The sequence below is a fragment of the Protopterus annectens genome, chromosome 7.part0, assembly GCF_019279795.1.
Source record: "Protopterus annectens isolate FY-2018-M chromosome 7.part0, PAN1.0, whole genome shotgun sequence".
Classification (NCBI taxonomy): Eukaryota; Metazoa; Chordata; order Ceratodontiformes; family Protopteridae; genus Protopterus; species Protopterus annectens.
The window spans coordinates 806,410,320-806,423,393 of NC_056739.1; the positions used below are offsets into that span (position 1 = coordinate 806,410,320).

Consider the following 13,074-nt stretch of genomic DNA (forward strand, 5'->3'; position numbering starts at 1 on the left):
TCTCTCTCTCTCTCTCTCTCTCTCTGTGCGTCTCTCTCTCTCTCTCTCTCTCTCTCTCTTCGCGCTTGTATCATAACAATTGCAGGAAATGTGTACAGGTTTCTATCCAAGCGATTTAAAGGGAGTAGAGGTCTGTCTGATCATATAGTATGGCTGAGTGTATGTTTTAAACGCACAGAGCAGGACATATTTGCTTTCCCGTTAAACATGCAAAGAGATGACGTCTGTCAGCGAGCCGCGTACCCGTTACATCGGTCTTAAAGCTGCACACTTCCTGAGGAAAATTAAACTTGCTGGCAGATTCATAGTTTTCCGCATCTCAGCTCTGTGGAAGGACTAAAACTATCTGAGGTATTCCGGAATTTGGTCATCCAGAAATTGCCATCTTTACCGTATGCAATGTGGTCCTTTCCTATTTCTGCTTGGTTTAATAGAGAAAGGTGTTTTGCTGGAAGCTGTGTTCTTTTGGTGGTAAGAAACATTCCTGTATTCTTCTCCCCCTTTCCCTCTGATTCTACACCTCCTTGCAAAATTCATACTAAAAGCAGAACTAATCTTTGCTAGAAATGGTGACCTAGAAGTGATATGTTTCTTTTGCTGTGAGGTCTCTTGCAGTACAGGAACCTCTCCCACCTTGAAAATCCCTAATTATCCAGTGTATAGAGGGCCTTCTCACATCTGAAATTATATGGTGAGTATAAATCTGTTATTTTTAGTAGATTGCTCAGAAAACACATTCGGGCTTCTCTTAGGCTTGGTCTTTGACTAGAAGAAATACTGTGTTACATTGTTTCAGCGCATATTGGTATGATGTTTGCGTGTTATAAGCCAGATGCCTTTTGCTCCTAGAGTTTAGTGCATCTTCTAAAAATGAGTCCATACTTTAGAAGTGCTTGAATTCCCGCGTAATTCCTTTGCTGATCATTCCTTTGATGTCATGGAATGCTGTATCTTGGGGTAATTCTTTTGTTTTTGAATACTTTGTTCCATTGATGGCACAGAATGCTGTATCTTGGGGCATTTCTTTTGTTTTTAAATACTTTGTTCCATTGATGGCAAGGAATGCTGTATCTTGGGGTAATTCTTTTATTTTTGAATGTATTGACTGTTCCATTGATGGCAAGGAATGCTGTATCTTGGGGTAGTTCTTTTGTTTTTGAGTACTTTGACTGTTTCATTGGTGGCATGGAATGCTGTATCTTGATTTGGGTGGGAACAGGCTAGCTTTTACAGTACCTGCTACCCAATGTCAGGAACCACTGACAAAACGACTTACTGGTGTCAGATAGTGATTACTGGCAACTAATTTTCCTTGTGTTTCATTTGTTTCTTTGCCACAGCAAACTGTTCTATGGAGCCAATCAGATTGAAGTGAAAGTGCCTTCCGTTCCTAAACTGTTGATTAAGGAGGTGAGCTTTTTCATTTTTTGTGGGGAGTAAAACTTTTTATGGTCTGACTTCAAGTGTTTTAGTTTACATTAGCTGGAGAATGTAGATAATTGTCAATTGAATTCTTAAGCATTATCTGTAATTCCACAGTTTCAGTTTCTTGCATACTTCATTAGTTGAGCACTTTTATTTTAAGGTTATAATGATGATCTTGAAATAATTATGGTACACAAATTAGAAATCCAGATTTCAGTCCAGTCTAAGTTATGTTGCAAGTTAATTAAAAAAATGTTTTATCAAGGCTGACTGTAATCACATGAAAGAGTAAATATAGAAATGTCTGGTACATCCATTAAAATATTTGAAAAGTATGAAGGCTGACGTGTTATTCTGTTTACTGTTAACCTTTTCCCAGTGCTTTTAAAGAAGGTTATAAACATGGCAGAACTGAATGATGCATTTGATATAAAATATGACAAAAAGCTGAATGAACATGTATCTGATGGCTGTTGTACAGGTTTTCTGTGACTTTTCATCATTATTTTTGTCCTGTAGGTGCTGAATCCATTCTACATCTTCCAAGTGTTCAGCATGGTTCTCTGGACCCTGGATGACTATTATTTCTATGCTTCTGCCATCTTTCTCATGTCCATGGTTTCTATCTGCACCTCTCTATACACTGTGAGAAAGGTAACTGTTAACAGTAAAGGTATCTCTTTTGTATGTTCAGCTCATTGCCTCTAGATCCCTGCAGTTATGACATTGTTCAGTGAGGAACCATTGTGGCGAAACATGTCTGTGCTTAATTTTTAACATAGCTCTTTTTGTAAAATACAGCTTGCTGTCTAGCAACATGGTGTTGACAGTTTGGCATTTCTTCAGAAGCCTTGTCTTTTTCTGACCCTTATATTATAAATTTGTTTACCCCTGAGAACTCCTGGAAAAGGCAAAACACTCCATTGTTGGTTACCAAAGCCTAGGGAGCATGAGAGAATTTGTTGATGTGTTAATAATTGTGTTCACTTTTTCATTTCCTTTCCATTTTCTGTGTGGTGCAGTCATATACTTTCATGCTTCAGAGACTTTTCCTGTCACCGAATGCTGCAGAAAGTTGCTCTCATGTTCTTTATTTGAATCATAGTTGCAGTAATCCTGACTACTGTGACTTCATTCATAGAAGACCCAGACATCTGGACAGACCTCCAGAGCTGAGAAACCTTCCGACTGCAGTTGACACTGCCCTCTGGGACATCTAGATGTTTCCGTTATAAAACTGGGCAGCGCAGTGGTTAACGCTGTCACCTCACAGCTAGACGTTTTCCGGTTCGATTCTCTGTTGGGGTGCCTTCTGTGTGGAGTCTGCATGTCCTGTCTGTGTTCGTGTGGGTTTCCTTTGATTGATTAGCTGATTGTATCAAAAATAATGATAAAAAATGCAAATAGAGGAGACACTGAAGGGTAGGGGGTTGTCATAATAGATAAGGTATTTACCTCACCAACATATAAGGTACAGGGTGTGATTCTCACTCTTGAAAGGGAAATTGTCTAGTCTTAAAATATCCCACCAGGGCAGCTATCCTACTGCTTGCCTATGAACCTTTGAACTTTTAAATAGATATTCAGATCTGTCTGAACTGCACCAGTCTGACAAAACTATGAAAGACAGGCTCATGGACTTGGAAGCCTGACACAAAGATGTAATAGATAAATTAACTGACTTGGAAGAGCGAGCAATGCGTGAAAATATAAAGCTCTTAAATATCTTGGAAGATTGTGAAGGAGGTACCTGCAAATGGTCGTCTATTTGTGTTGTGTACTGCCCCAGTAAACAAATGCAAAGTAAAATTAAAAAAGTAATTAGCGGTTAGCATTTAAAGTGCAGCTTAGCCTGTGGACAGGTATCCCTGAGTAGAAGGATTTGTTGAACATGGTGCATAGAATATACAGCAAAGAGGTTGGTGGAATTTCCCAAGACCTATTTTAGTAAAATTCCAAAACTTTCAGTTAAAAGAGCAGGCTTTAATAAGGTTGTGGAGAAAACAAATGACAGAAGGGTTTGTGCTGATAATGGTATTTGGCTCTTATAAGAGCAAGAAGAATTAACTTTCTGCTAGCTGTCAGACACAGCATATAAAATAATTTAAGAATTAAACTCTCATATATAGTGACCTTTAAAGTTTTTCCCCATCTGGAATAAAAAGTCTTGATCCAGAGGGTGCCAATCCCCAAATTCAGTATCCAGCTGTAGAAGGACCTCTATGCCTTCTCACCAAAAGAGGAAAGAAAAATTCCCACTTAAACCATTTCCCTTATTTAGAAGAAATATGGAGCAGAAGCAATTATGTAGTTAGGAATTTTCTAAGAGGTTAAGGATGGTCTCTGTTAAAAAAAAAATGGTAGAGATGATTGTATCTGTAGACTGACCTGCTGACTTGGAATAAACAGTTGTGATATTGTTTATTTTCAGCACGTTATCTATATTTATTTACTATGTCTAGTAAGTAAGTAGACACCAGATCTGCAAAACCTCGCTGTGGAGATTAACTTTTAGTGCTGTTGATATAAATTGTGTCTACTGTTTCTTGGTCTGGTGGTACATTTTAGGGGAGGATATCCTGAGCATGGGCATATGCAGACTCTTAGAGTAACTTGGATATGTTAGAGGCGACAGATATTCTTCATGTTTCACTGTTGCAGTCATCACCAGTGGGTTATCCCTGGTGTGGTAGCTCTCATCCGGCTAGAATACCAGAGTCGGTGTTTTTTTGCATCAGCTGCAGTCGCCTGTAGTATGATGTCAGGTCATCAGTGCTGTAAAGCAAGGCAGCCGACGCCATTACATCAGTCTTTCTTGCCGTGGAGCCCATAGCAGCAATTCACAAGAGTGCCTGTCGGTCGCTACTAGAGTTTTGAATTTCAGCTAAAATTGTCTAAAGCTAAGTACCTCATTGGGGACCATTTTTTCTTGCACTAACCGATGTCCGAAAAAGTTACCAATTGTCTCACCTGTGGAAAGCAGATCCCACACTGAGACTTCTATTCTTACGGTGTCACTTGTTTAGGCCCAGACCACGATGTCCCCCATTGCCAGTTCTTTGCCCTCTTTAATGTGAGAACCATTCGCCATAGAGCTCTTATTGTAGACCGGTATTTTCGTCTTCCATCTTCGCATTCCGAAATGGCCTCCATTAGCCAACAATCTGTGGACATTCCGAAAAAACACAGAGATAAAGATAGAGACAGACCACACAAAGCTAAGCCTTCCGACGACTCTACCGCTAAGCAGGTCGCCAGTTCTCCAGAATTCAGTGAGGTGCTTTCACAGCCCCTGATGCCCTATTCAATATCTACGCAGGCCTCTACCAAGACCCTTTCGGAGTCCGGTATGCCGCAGAAATCTTCTTAGTCTTCTGAGCCTTTGGCTATGTTTGCCTCGGGTGGGTCTGGAGCCGCAAAGCAGGCACCGGCTACCGAGGAGGCCTTTTGCACTACCGAATGTAGACAAAAACTGACATCTTCTCATCTGACTACAGTTTCTCTCAGACCGACGGATACTCTTAGGCCTAGAAGCCAGGCCACTCCTAGAAAATCTGCCTCGAGCCACCATGTTGCTCCTGTTCCACCACCCCAAGCACAAATGCTTAAAATGGTGGAGGATCTCATCTCCCTTATCAGGGGTAGTCAGGCCACAACTTCTAAAAGGAAAAGACACCCTTCTCCAGAAATTGACAGAACAGGATTCTGAGGAATCTGACTATTCAGATTTTGAAGAGGAACAACAACCTCTGACTGCTTATGAGGATTCAGATGTAGAGGAATCCATTTCTTCTGCCTTCCCTCCAGAGGACCTTTCCTTTGGGGAAACCCTTCACACCCTCAGGGAATATTTCCAGTGGGAATCTCAGGATTTCCCCCAGTCTAAGAAAAGACATAGAGAGTTTCTGGACCTGCTCCAGCACAGACCCCTGGCCATCTCCCCTCTTTTAGAAGTGGTGGATGATGTTTTCCATGAATCCAGCTAAGCCCCTGACACCATCCCACCTGCTACCAGTAAACCTGACAGGTATTAGAGTACCAGAGTCTCACAAATACTTGTACAGAAGTCCTGCTGCAGACCCAGAGGTCATTAAACAGGTACCTAAAGGAACTAAGACTAGTTCTGCCAAGAATCCTATTCCTTCTGACAAGGATTCCAGAGCTCTGGACAAATGGGGTAAAAAAGTATACACCTCTGCAACCTTAGCTATCAGAACAGTCAACAGTCAGTTCCACATGTTAAAATATTAACAACACACTTTGGAACTATTAAAACAAAAGATTTCATCCTTTCCTGACTATGCCAATTCAAAAGAGTTAGCAGATTTACTACAGTCTACTTGTCAAGTGGCCAAACACTCATTACACTGTGGATATGATGCCCTAGAAGCCTCTAGCAGGGCAGCAGTGTCAGGATCTGTCATTAGGAGACATGCATGGTTGAAGGAACAACCTCTCCCTAATCATGTCAAGTCTAAACTAATTGATGCACCCCTGGATAAGGACCACTTGTTTGGAGTAAAAGCAGAAGAGGTGCTTAAAAAGATGGAAGACAAAGCAAAATCTATGCAAACAGTAAAATATTTCTTTCAGGTTCAACCTCCCAGGTTCAGCAGGAACTTTCCCTCTATGCATTGGTCCTTCCCTGCACCTAGCAGACAGGGCAAAGGTAAGCCCCACAGGTACAGACCATCCAGGCTCGTATCCCAGGGGAAGCAGAGAACAAAACAGTGGACCACTTCCACCCCAAAGGCAGGGAGTTCTAAACCACCCTTCTATGGCAAAAACTTTCAATTACCCCCCGCCCTCCTTTCACTCACCAAAATCTAGGAGTAAGGCTCTCCCTCTGCAAAGAAAATTGGCTTTCTGTAACAAAGGACGAGTGGATCTTAAAGATTGTTTTTCAGGTATACAAATTCTCTTTCAATGAACTCCCATTTCCAAGAGGGTACCCATACTTACCTCCAAGTCAGTGGGCAGAGGCATTGAAACAAGTCCAAACTCTCATATCCCAGGGAGCAGTAGAAACTGTTTCCTCAGATCAAGCAGGCAAAGGCTTTTATTCCAGACTATTCCTTGTTTCCAGAAAAGAGGGCACTTGGCACCCCATCCTGGATCTATCCATTCTGAACACCTCCCTGGTGGTCCCCAGATTCAAAATGCTAACTTTGCAGCAGCTGCTGCCTATGCCGACAAAAAATGCCTGGCTAGTGACCCTAGACCTAAAAGATGCCTACCTCCACATCCCCATAAGGGAATCCTGCAGGAAATTCCTGCACTTCAGAGCAGGCTCACAACACTTTCAGTTCTCTGCGCTACTCTTTGGCTTATCTACTGCACCTAGAGTATTCACTAAATGCTTTAGCCCCTGCCATAGTATTTTGCAGACAGAGTGCAAAGAAAAGTTGCTGCGGGACCTTCTCTTTGTCAAAACCCTCCTAACTTCCCTAGGGTTCACCATCAACAAGAAGAAATCAAAGCAAACACCCTCCAGGAAGATAATTTTCTTGGGAGCACTGCTAGACACAGCATCCCAAATCACCTTCCTGTCCCCAGAAAAGCAGAGCTTCCTGCCTCTCCACTTTACCCAGCTGGCTTCCAGAAGTCACCTCACTGTGAGGAAGTTTCTGCAAGCATTGAGGCACATGGCATCTTGCATCCTTCTAATTACAGGCCAGGCTTCACATAGGCTAAAAATGGCTTGCAAGGGCAGTTAGCCTAGTACTAATCTGTGAACCTATGAACATGAGGAAACTTCTGTGGCATCTAAAGAACCTTTGGTGTCAGTACTCTTAGCCTCTAGAGACCTCTCTCCCTTTGATCCCGTGTATAAGGGCTGAGTTTCTCTGGTGGGCAGGGGCCTGTGCCAAGAACAAGGGTCTTCCCTTCATCCTCCACCCTCCGCCCTATCAGCCAGACCATCACCACTGATGCCTCAGACATTGCTTGGGGTGCTTACCTAGCTGGCAAGTGCACCCAAGGTCTTTGGGAAGCCCAGCACCTTCCCTTACACATCAAGTCAGAAAGAAATGATAGCAATACAAAAGGCTTTGACGTCCTTCAAACCCCATCTAAGGCCAGGGGTTCTCCTTATAAAAACAGAGAATACCATAGTAATGTGATATATCAACAAACAGGGTGGGACCCAATCTTACCCTCTGTGTAGGCTAGCCATGAACCTCTGGCTGACAGCCGCCTCCATGGGTCTCCACCTAATTGCCCAGTACCTACCAGGGGTCAACAACACCTTGGCAGACCACCTAAGCAGAAACTTACTGGAACCCCACAAATAGCAGCTCCACAGAAATATCTTTCTGTAAGTCACTCAGGAGTGGGGAACTCCGGAATTGGATCTCTTTGCATCGCACCTCAACCACCAGCTGAAAAAATTCTGTACCAGGGAGTATCACCACATAGCGTGGAAGGTGGATGCCTTGACCTTCCCCTGGAAACTGTCTCTTTGTGTACGCTTTCCCTCCTCTGCCTGTTATTCCCAAGGGACTGATCATAATAAAGGAGGAGAGACCTTAGGCCATTCTCATTGTTTCAGATTGGCCCAGACAGCATTGGTACCCCTTACTGCGCAGCCTGACTTTACAGCACCCCCAAGCAGCTTCCCATGATCTCAGACCTATTAACCCAGGTGGGAAGGGGGGGATGCTGCACCCAGACTTGCAGACTCTCAATCTGTCAACATGGCTAATACTTTAAAAGCAAAGAAGGGGTCCCTGTTAATCAAACAGATCCTAGACATTATCACAGAGGCCAGAACGCCCAGCACCAGAAAATCTTATGCAGGGAAATGGAAAAGATTCTGTTCCTGGAGCCAGTCCAGAGGGGCCAGTACCTCGCATCCTTCCATCCCTCTTATCTTGGACTACCTAGCCGAGTTACTCAATAGTGGCCTCTCCTCTTCTATTAAAATCCATGCTTCAGCCATTTCAGCTCACTTCGATTCAGACCAACCCCTCTTCTCACATCCTTTGATTAAACTATTCCTCAGAGGATTTGTAATATCAGACCTCCCAGAATGCCACCCATACCAGCCTGGGACCTGAACTATGTTTTAGAAAAACTAACTTTACCTCCATTCGAACCTGCTGCTTCAGCAGAATTGAAATAACTCTTTGGAAGACTGCTTTCCTACTAGCTATCACCTCAGTCAGAATGGTTTCAGAACTTCAGGCACTCATGGCTGTTGAGCCCTTCATCGTTTTCCGTGCAGACAGGGCCTCCCCGAGGAATAACTCCTCCTTTATGCCCAAGGTGGTAAATGATGTGACCCTCAACCAGACCATACATCTACCCACCTTCTTTCCCAACCCTCAAAACAATGGGGAAAGAATTCTGCACTCACTAGATGTGCACAGACAACTCCAATACTACCTGGACCGTACTAAACCCTTCAGAAAAACAGACCAGCTTCTTGTCGGCTTTGCCCCAGAGGCAGAGGGGAAGTCCATTTCCAAACAAACCATTTCCAAATGGATGTCACACTATATCCATTTCTGCTACAGACTACATGGGAAATCACTCCCCTAAGTCTATTCGTACCCATTCCACTAGGCCTCCACTTCCACAGCATTCCTCCGAGGAGTCCCCACCAGGGACATCTTGGAAGCTGCCACCTAGACCTCTGTCCATATCTTTACAAAGAATTACCACCTACCTCTTTTCTGTAAGTCTAGGGCAGGGTTTGCCTCTGCAGTTCTGCAGGGCTTGCTGACCCATGCCTAGGGCTCTAACCTATCCTTCCACCCCGCTCCTCAGCTTTGGGAATCCTCGCACAGGTGATGACTTCAACAGTGAAACACGAAGAACATAGTACAGTTGTGTCCTCTTTCCCTAGGGAAACATAAGCTTCCCACGGTGACTTTTAGCCACCAGGACCACTTTACCATATTTCCTTGTGCTTCTGACGGGTTAGGGCTAGAAAAACTGATGTAATGGCGTTGGCTACCTTGCTTTATAGCTCTGATGACATGACATCAGACTACAGGCGACTGCAGCCAACGCAGAAAAACATTGATGGAATTCGGGCTAGCTGAGGGCTACCACAGCAGGGATAAACCCACAGGTGATGACTGCAACAGCGAATAGACTCGGAACATCCACATTTATGGTTAAGTGTACACAACTGTACTTTCCTGCTCTTTTCAGTTGCTTTGTCTTTAACATCTGTAGCTTTGGGTAGGAAGTGTGTCAGTAAGGAGGCATGTCTGACAGGAAGGCAGGGTTTCCTCTTTTCCCTCACTTTGGATTGGTTAAGCTGGGAAACTTCTACAGATGATCCTGTGAGCTGGGGGTATTATTGTTAAATTTAGCTTTGTCAGGATCCTAATACTAAGTGACCTTGGATACAGAAAAATGAAAAAAAAAACCCAAAAGTAAATGCAACAAACAAGGAAAAAAAGAAAAGATTGCAATCCTCATAACTTTAATTTCCTTAAAAACAGCAACTTAAAGTATTTGGAAGTGTTATTTAATTAAAAAAAAGCATGGTGGGGGTGGAAATATGGAGAGGTTTGCAAGGTTATTGATGAATCCTGTATAAACATGCTGTTTTAGAGTGAGTGCTTTTTTTTTTTTTGAAACAGTGGAAGGCTGTTTCAATGTACATAATTCTTTCTTGATATTTTATTTGTGATACTTGAGTACTTTATTACTTCAGTTAAGACATCATAAATTTTTGGTAAACATAATGAAAGGTTTTTGTTGGTAAGGACATTCTGTTGTAATTCACAAGGGTTAATTTAAAGTTGGTACTGGGCTGAATCAATGTATAATTAAGTGATACATCTGAAAGGTAGGACTAAACTTACTTATTTTGTATGAACCAAGTCCATCCGCCTAGTTAAAAGAAAACATTTTTTTAACACAAGTCATTGAACACATACATATATATATATATATATATATATATATATATATATATATATATATATATTTAAATGTGAGTGTAGATTCAGATGTTCTTCGTGTTTCAGTGTTGCAGTCATCACATTTGGGTTATTCCTCCCAGGATAGCCCTCAGTCTGCCCGAATACCAGAAGCTTAGTATTTCTGCGTCTGTTGCGGTCGCTCCAGGACTGACGTCAGGTCATCATTAGTATAAAATATGGCAGCAGACGCCATTACATCAGACTTTCTTGCCAAGGAGCCCAAAGCAGAAGCTGTCTGCTATTTGAGTTTATCGTTTTCCGAATTGAAGTTGAAGTCTTCTAAAGCTAAGTACCCTGTTGGGGATCCTTTTTTCTTGCTCTAACCATTGTCAGAAAAAGTTAACAGTTGTCTAGCTTGTGGAAAGCAATACCATACCGAGACTTTCATTCTTACTGTCACTTGCTTAGGCCCAGACCACGACATCCCCTGATGTCATTTTTGTGCTCTGTTCAACGCCAGAACTATATGCCGACGGGCCGTTATTGTAGCTAGATATTTCCACTCTCAGTCCTCTAATTCCAGTATGGCTTCAGTAAGCCATCCGACAGCAGATCTTCTGAAAAAATGTAAGGATAAAGACAGATCTTCTGAAAAAATGTAAGGATAAAGACAGAGACTGACCGCACAGGTCTAAACCTTCTGACGATGCTTCTGTTAAGCTAGTCGGCAGTTTTCCAGTCTGCAGTGAGGCGCTTTTGTTGCTTGTTGTGAAGATTGGGTGAAGATAGATGAAGGCTGCCAGCCTAGCCAGATAGAATTTTGGAGATAATTCTGTCATCTGTAAATATTAATGTAACCACAGGCTTGTTGTCTTAAGTGGTAAAAATAGTGTTACTTGTGGAACTTAAAAAAAAATGTAACAACAGTGCACTCTGCTGACCAAGTAAAACATGTTGTGACCCTTTGATGTAAACACGGCTCTGGGCGTTCTAGATGAAGGAATTCTTGCTATTGTTTTAAGGCCAGAGTTAATGGCCAGAATTTGCATGCATAAGTATCCTTTATTGCTCTGGTTTCTGCCCAGCGGTGAAGAATGTAAATGTTTCTTTTAGCCTGGAAACCCAGGGAAGTGTGAAGAATGATGTAATGTGAATCAGGAATGTGATTTTAAAAACAGAGAGAATCAGAGAGCATTAAGCATTTTTGTCTTGACCATCCAAATCATCAGCACTGACTTGCTCTCTATATGTAAGTTTATCTTACACTTGTGTTTTCTCTTAGAAATAGCTAGCAACTAGAAAGATTAGATTGTGTTTTTCTGTGATGTCAGAACTGTACTACTGAATTATTTTAAGTATTTCTCTGTGATCTCTGAACTCTTGACTAGCACTGTGTAGTAAAAAGTATTGTCTTGTATTTTGACTATTTGTTATTAAATATTTTTAAACCCTTTCAACTGTGGCTGTTTTTGTAGAGGTAATTTAAGCTCTTTAGAGTACTTGCATGTCTTTGGTAAAATTGTACAAAGCCACTTTAATAGCTTTAGCCCTGGGCTATGCTACCAATTAGATAATATTGCACAGTAATAATTGGACACCCGTTTAAGGGCCTTTGTGTAGCTGATAAATATTAGTGGGTGGTGGCAGCTGGTACTACCGTATAGTCTGGGGAAAAAGGGGCACAGCTGGGGAACCTGTGTCAGCCTTCCCCAGGAGTGTCTGTGTGGTTGTATAAACTCTTCTCAAAGTGTGTGCATGTGCGCATGTGTGCGTGCACGTACGTGTGTGTGTGTGTGTGCTTGTGTGTGTGTGCGTGTGTGTGTCACCTACTTGGACAGGGACACGAAGCACTGGTTGGACAGAGAGGGGGCTGGAGGTTTTAGCTTGCCCACTAGGCTGAGATCTGGATCCCTATAGCTGTGCCATTGGCGAGTCTTATTGGAGTCCTGGAGAGCAAGGCAGTAACCAGCCCCAGACTGACTGATCTCTGTTCTCTTAAGGGAAATTTGTTATCCTTTCTTCCCATATGTACTGGTGTTGGTGAGGATTGAGGCTTCTTGATTACTGGGCTAGGGCGCGGGCTCAACACTTGTATTGACTTCTTTGCCTTTTAGGGAACTTATTAGATGGAAGAGACCTTGTAGAGAGATGTTTGTTTGCTACATGAAGCTCATAAGATTGTCACCATGCTCTTTAGTCCTGGCCACAATGTTAACAATGATATGAAAGCATATTGGCCTGCTAGAATCAACAGTTTCCCCCAATCTTTTGGCTCATTCATCTCTCAGGGGATCAGAGCTATTCCTAGCAAAGTGCAAGCCGATCATGGAGCATTCATATGGGCAGCCGTTAGGACTTTCTTGTAAATGCAGCGTAACCCAGCACATAGGTGGTGACATGGGCTCCACATCATTCCAGAGGGGACTGCTTATGCTACAGATATGGACTCCTACCAGTTACATGACACACCTCCACAAGGCGCAGACCCTGGTTTTCTGGCGGAAAGAACAAAAAAGTATACAGCTACAAGCTGCCTGTACCAGGATGCAAATATGCCCATTATAAGCTTTTAGAAACACAGGATGTAGTCAAAGCGTGAGAGCACAACACTGAAGAAGTACATAATCCAAGTATTTACTGGTCTGGGAGTTGATGCAGAGGATTAAGGATGTGAGTTGTGGTTCCTGTGGTACAGAGTTCAATTCCCTCCGCTCTCGATTGTGTACTGTGTGACCTTGAGCAAGCCTTTTCACCCAGTTTGCTCATA

At 42.7% G+C, this 13,074-nt stretch overlaps 1 protein-coding gene across 1 annotated transcript in view; it reads left to right on the top strand.

Annotated features, from left to right (window-relative positions):
• LOC122806703 (polyamine-transporting ATPase 13A3-like) overlaps window positions 1-13,074 on the top strand; it is a gene marked incomplete in the record, with an annotated part of 1,429,840 nt that overhangs the window by 600,054 nt on the left and 816,712 nt on the right. Inside the window, 2 exon segments of the mRNA XM_044077342.1 lie at window positions 1,341-1,410; window positions 1,945-2,079. Coding sequence (XP_043933277.1) covers window positions 1,341-1,410; window positions 1,945-2,079 — 205 coding nt within the window.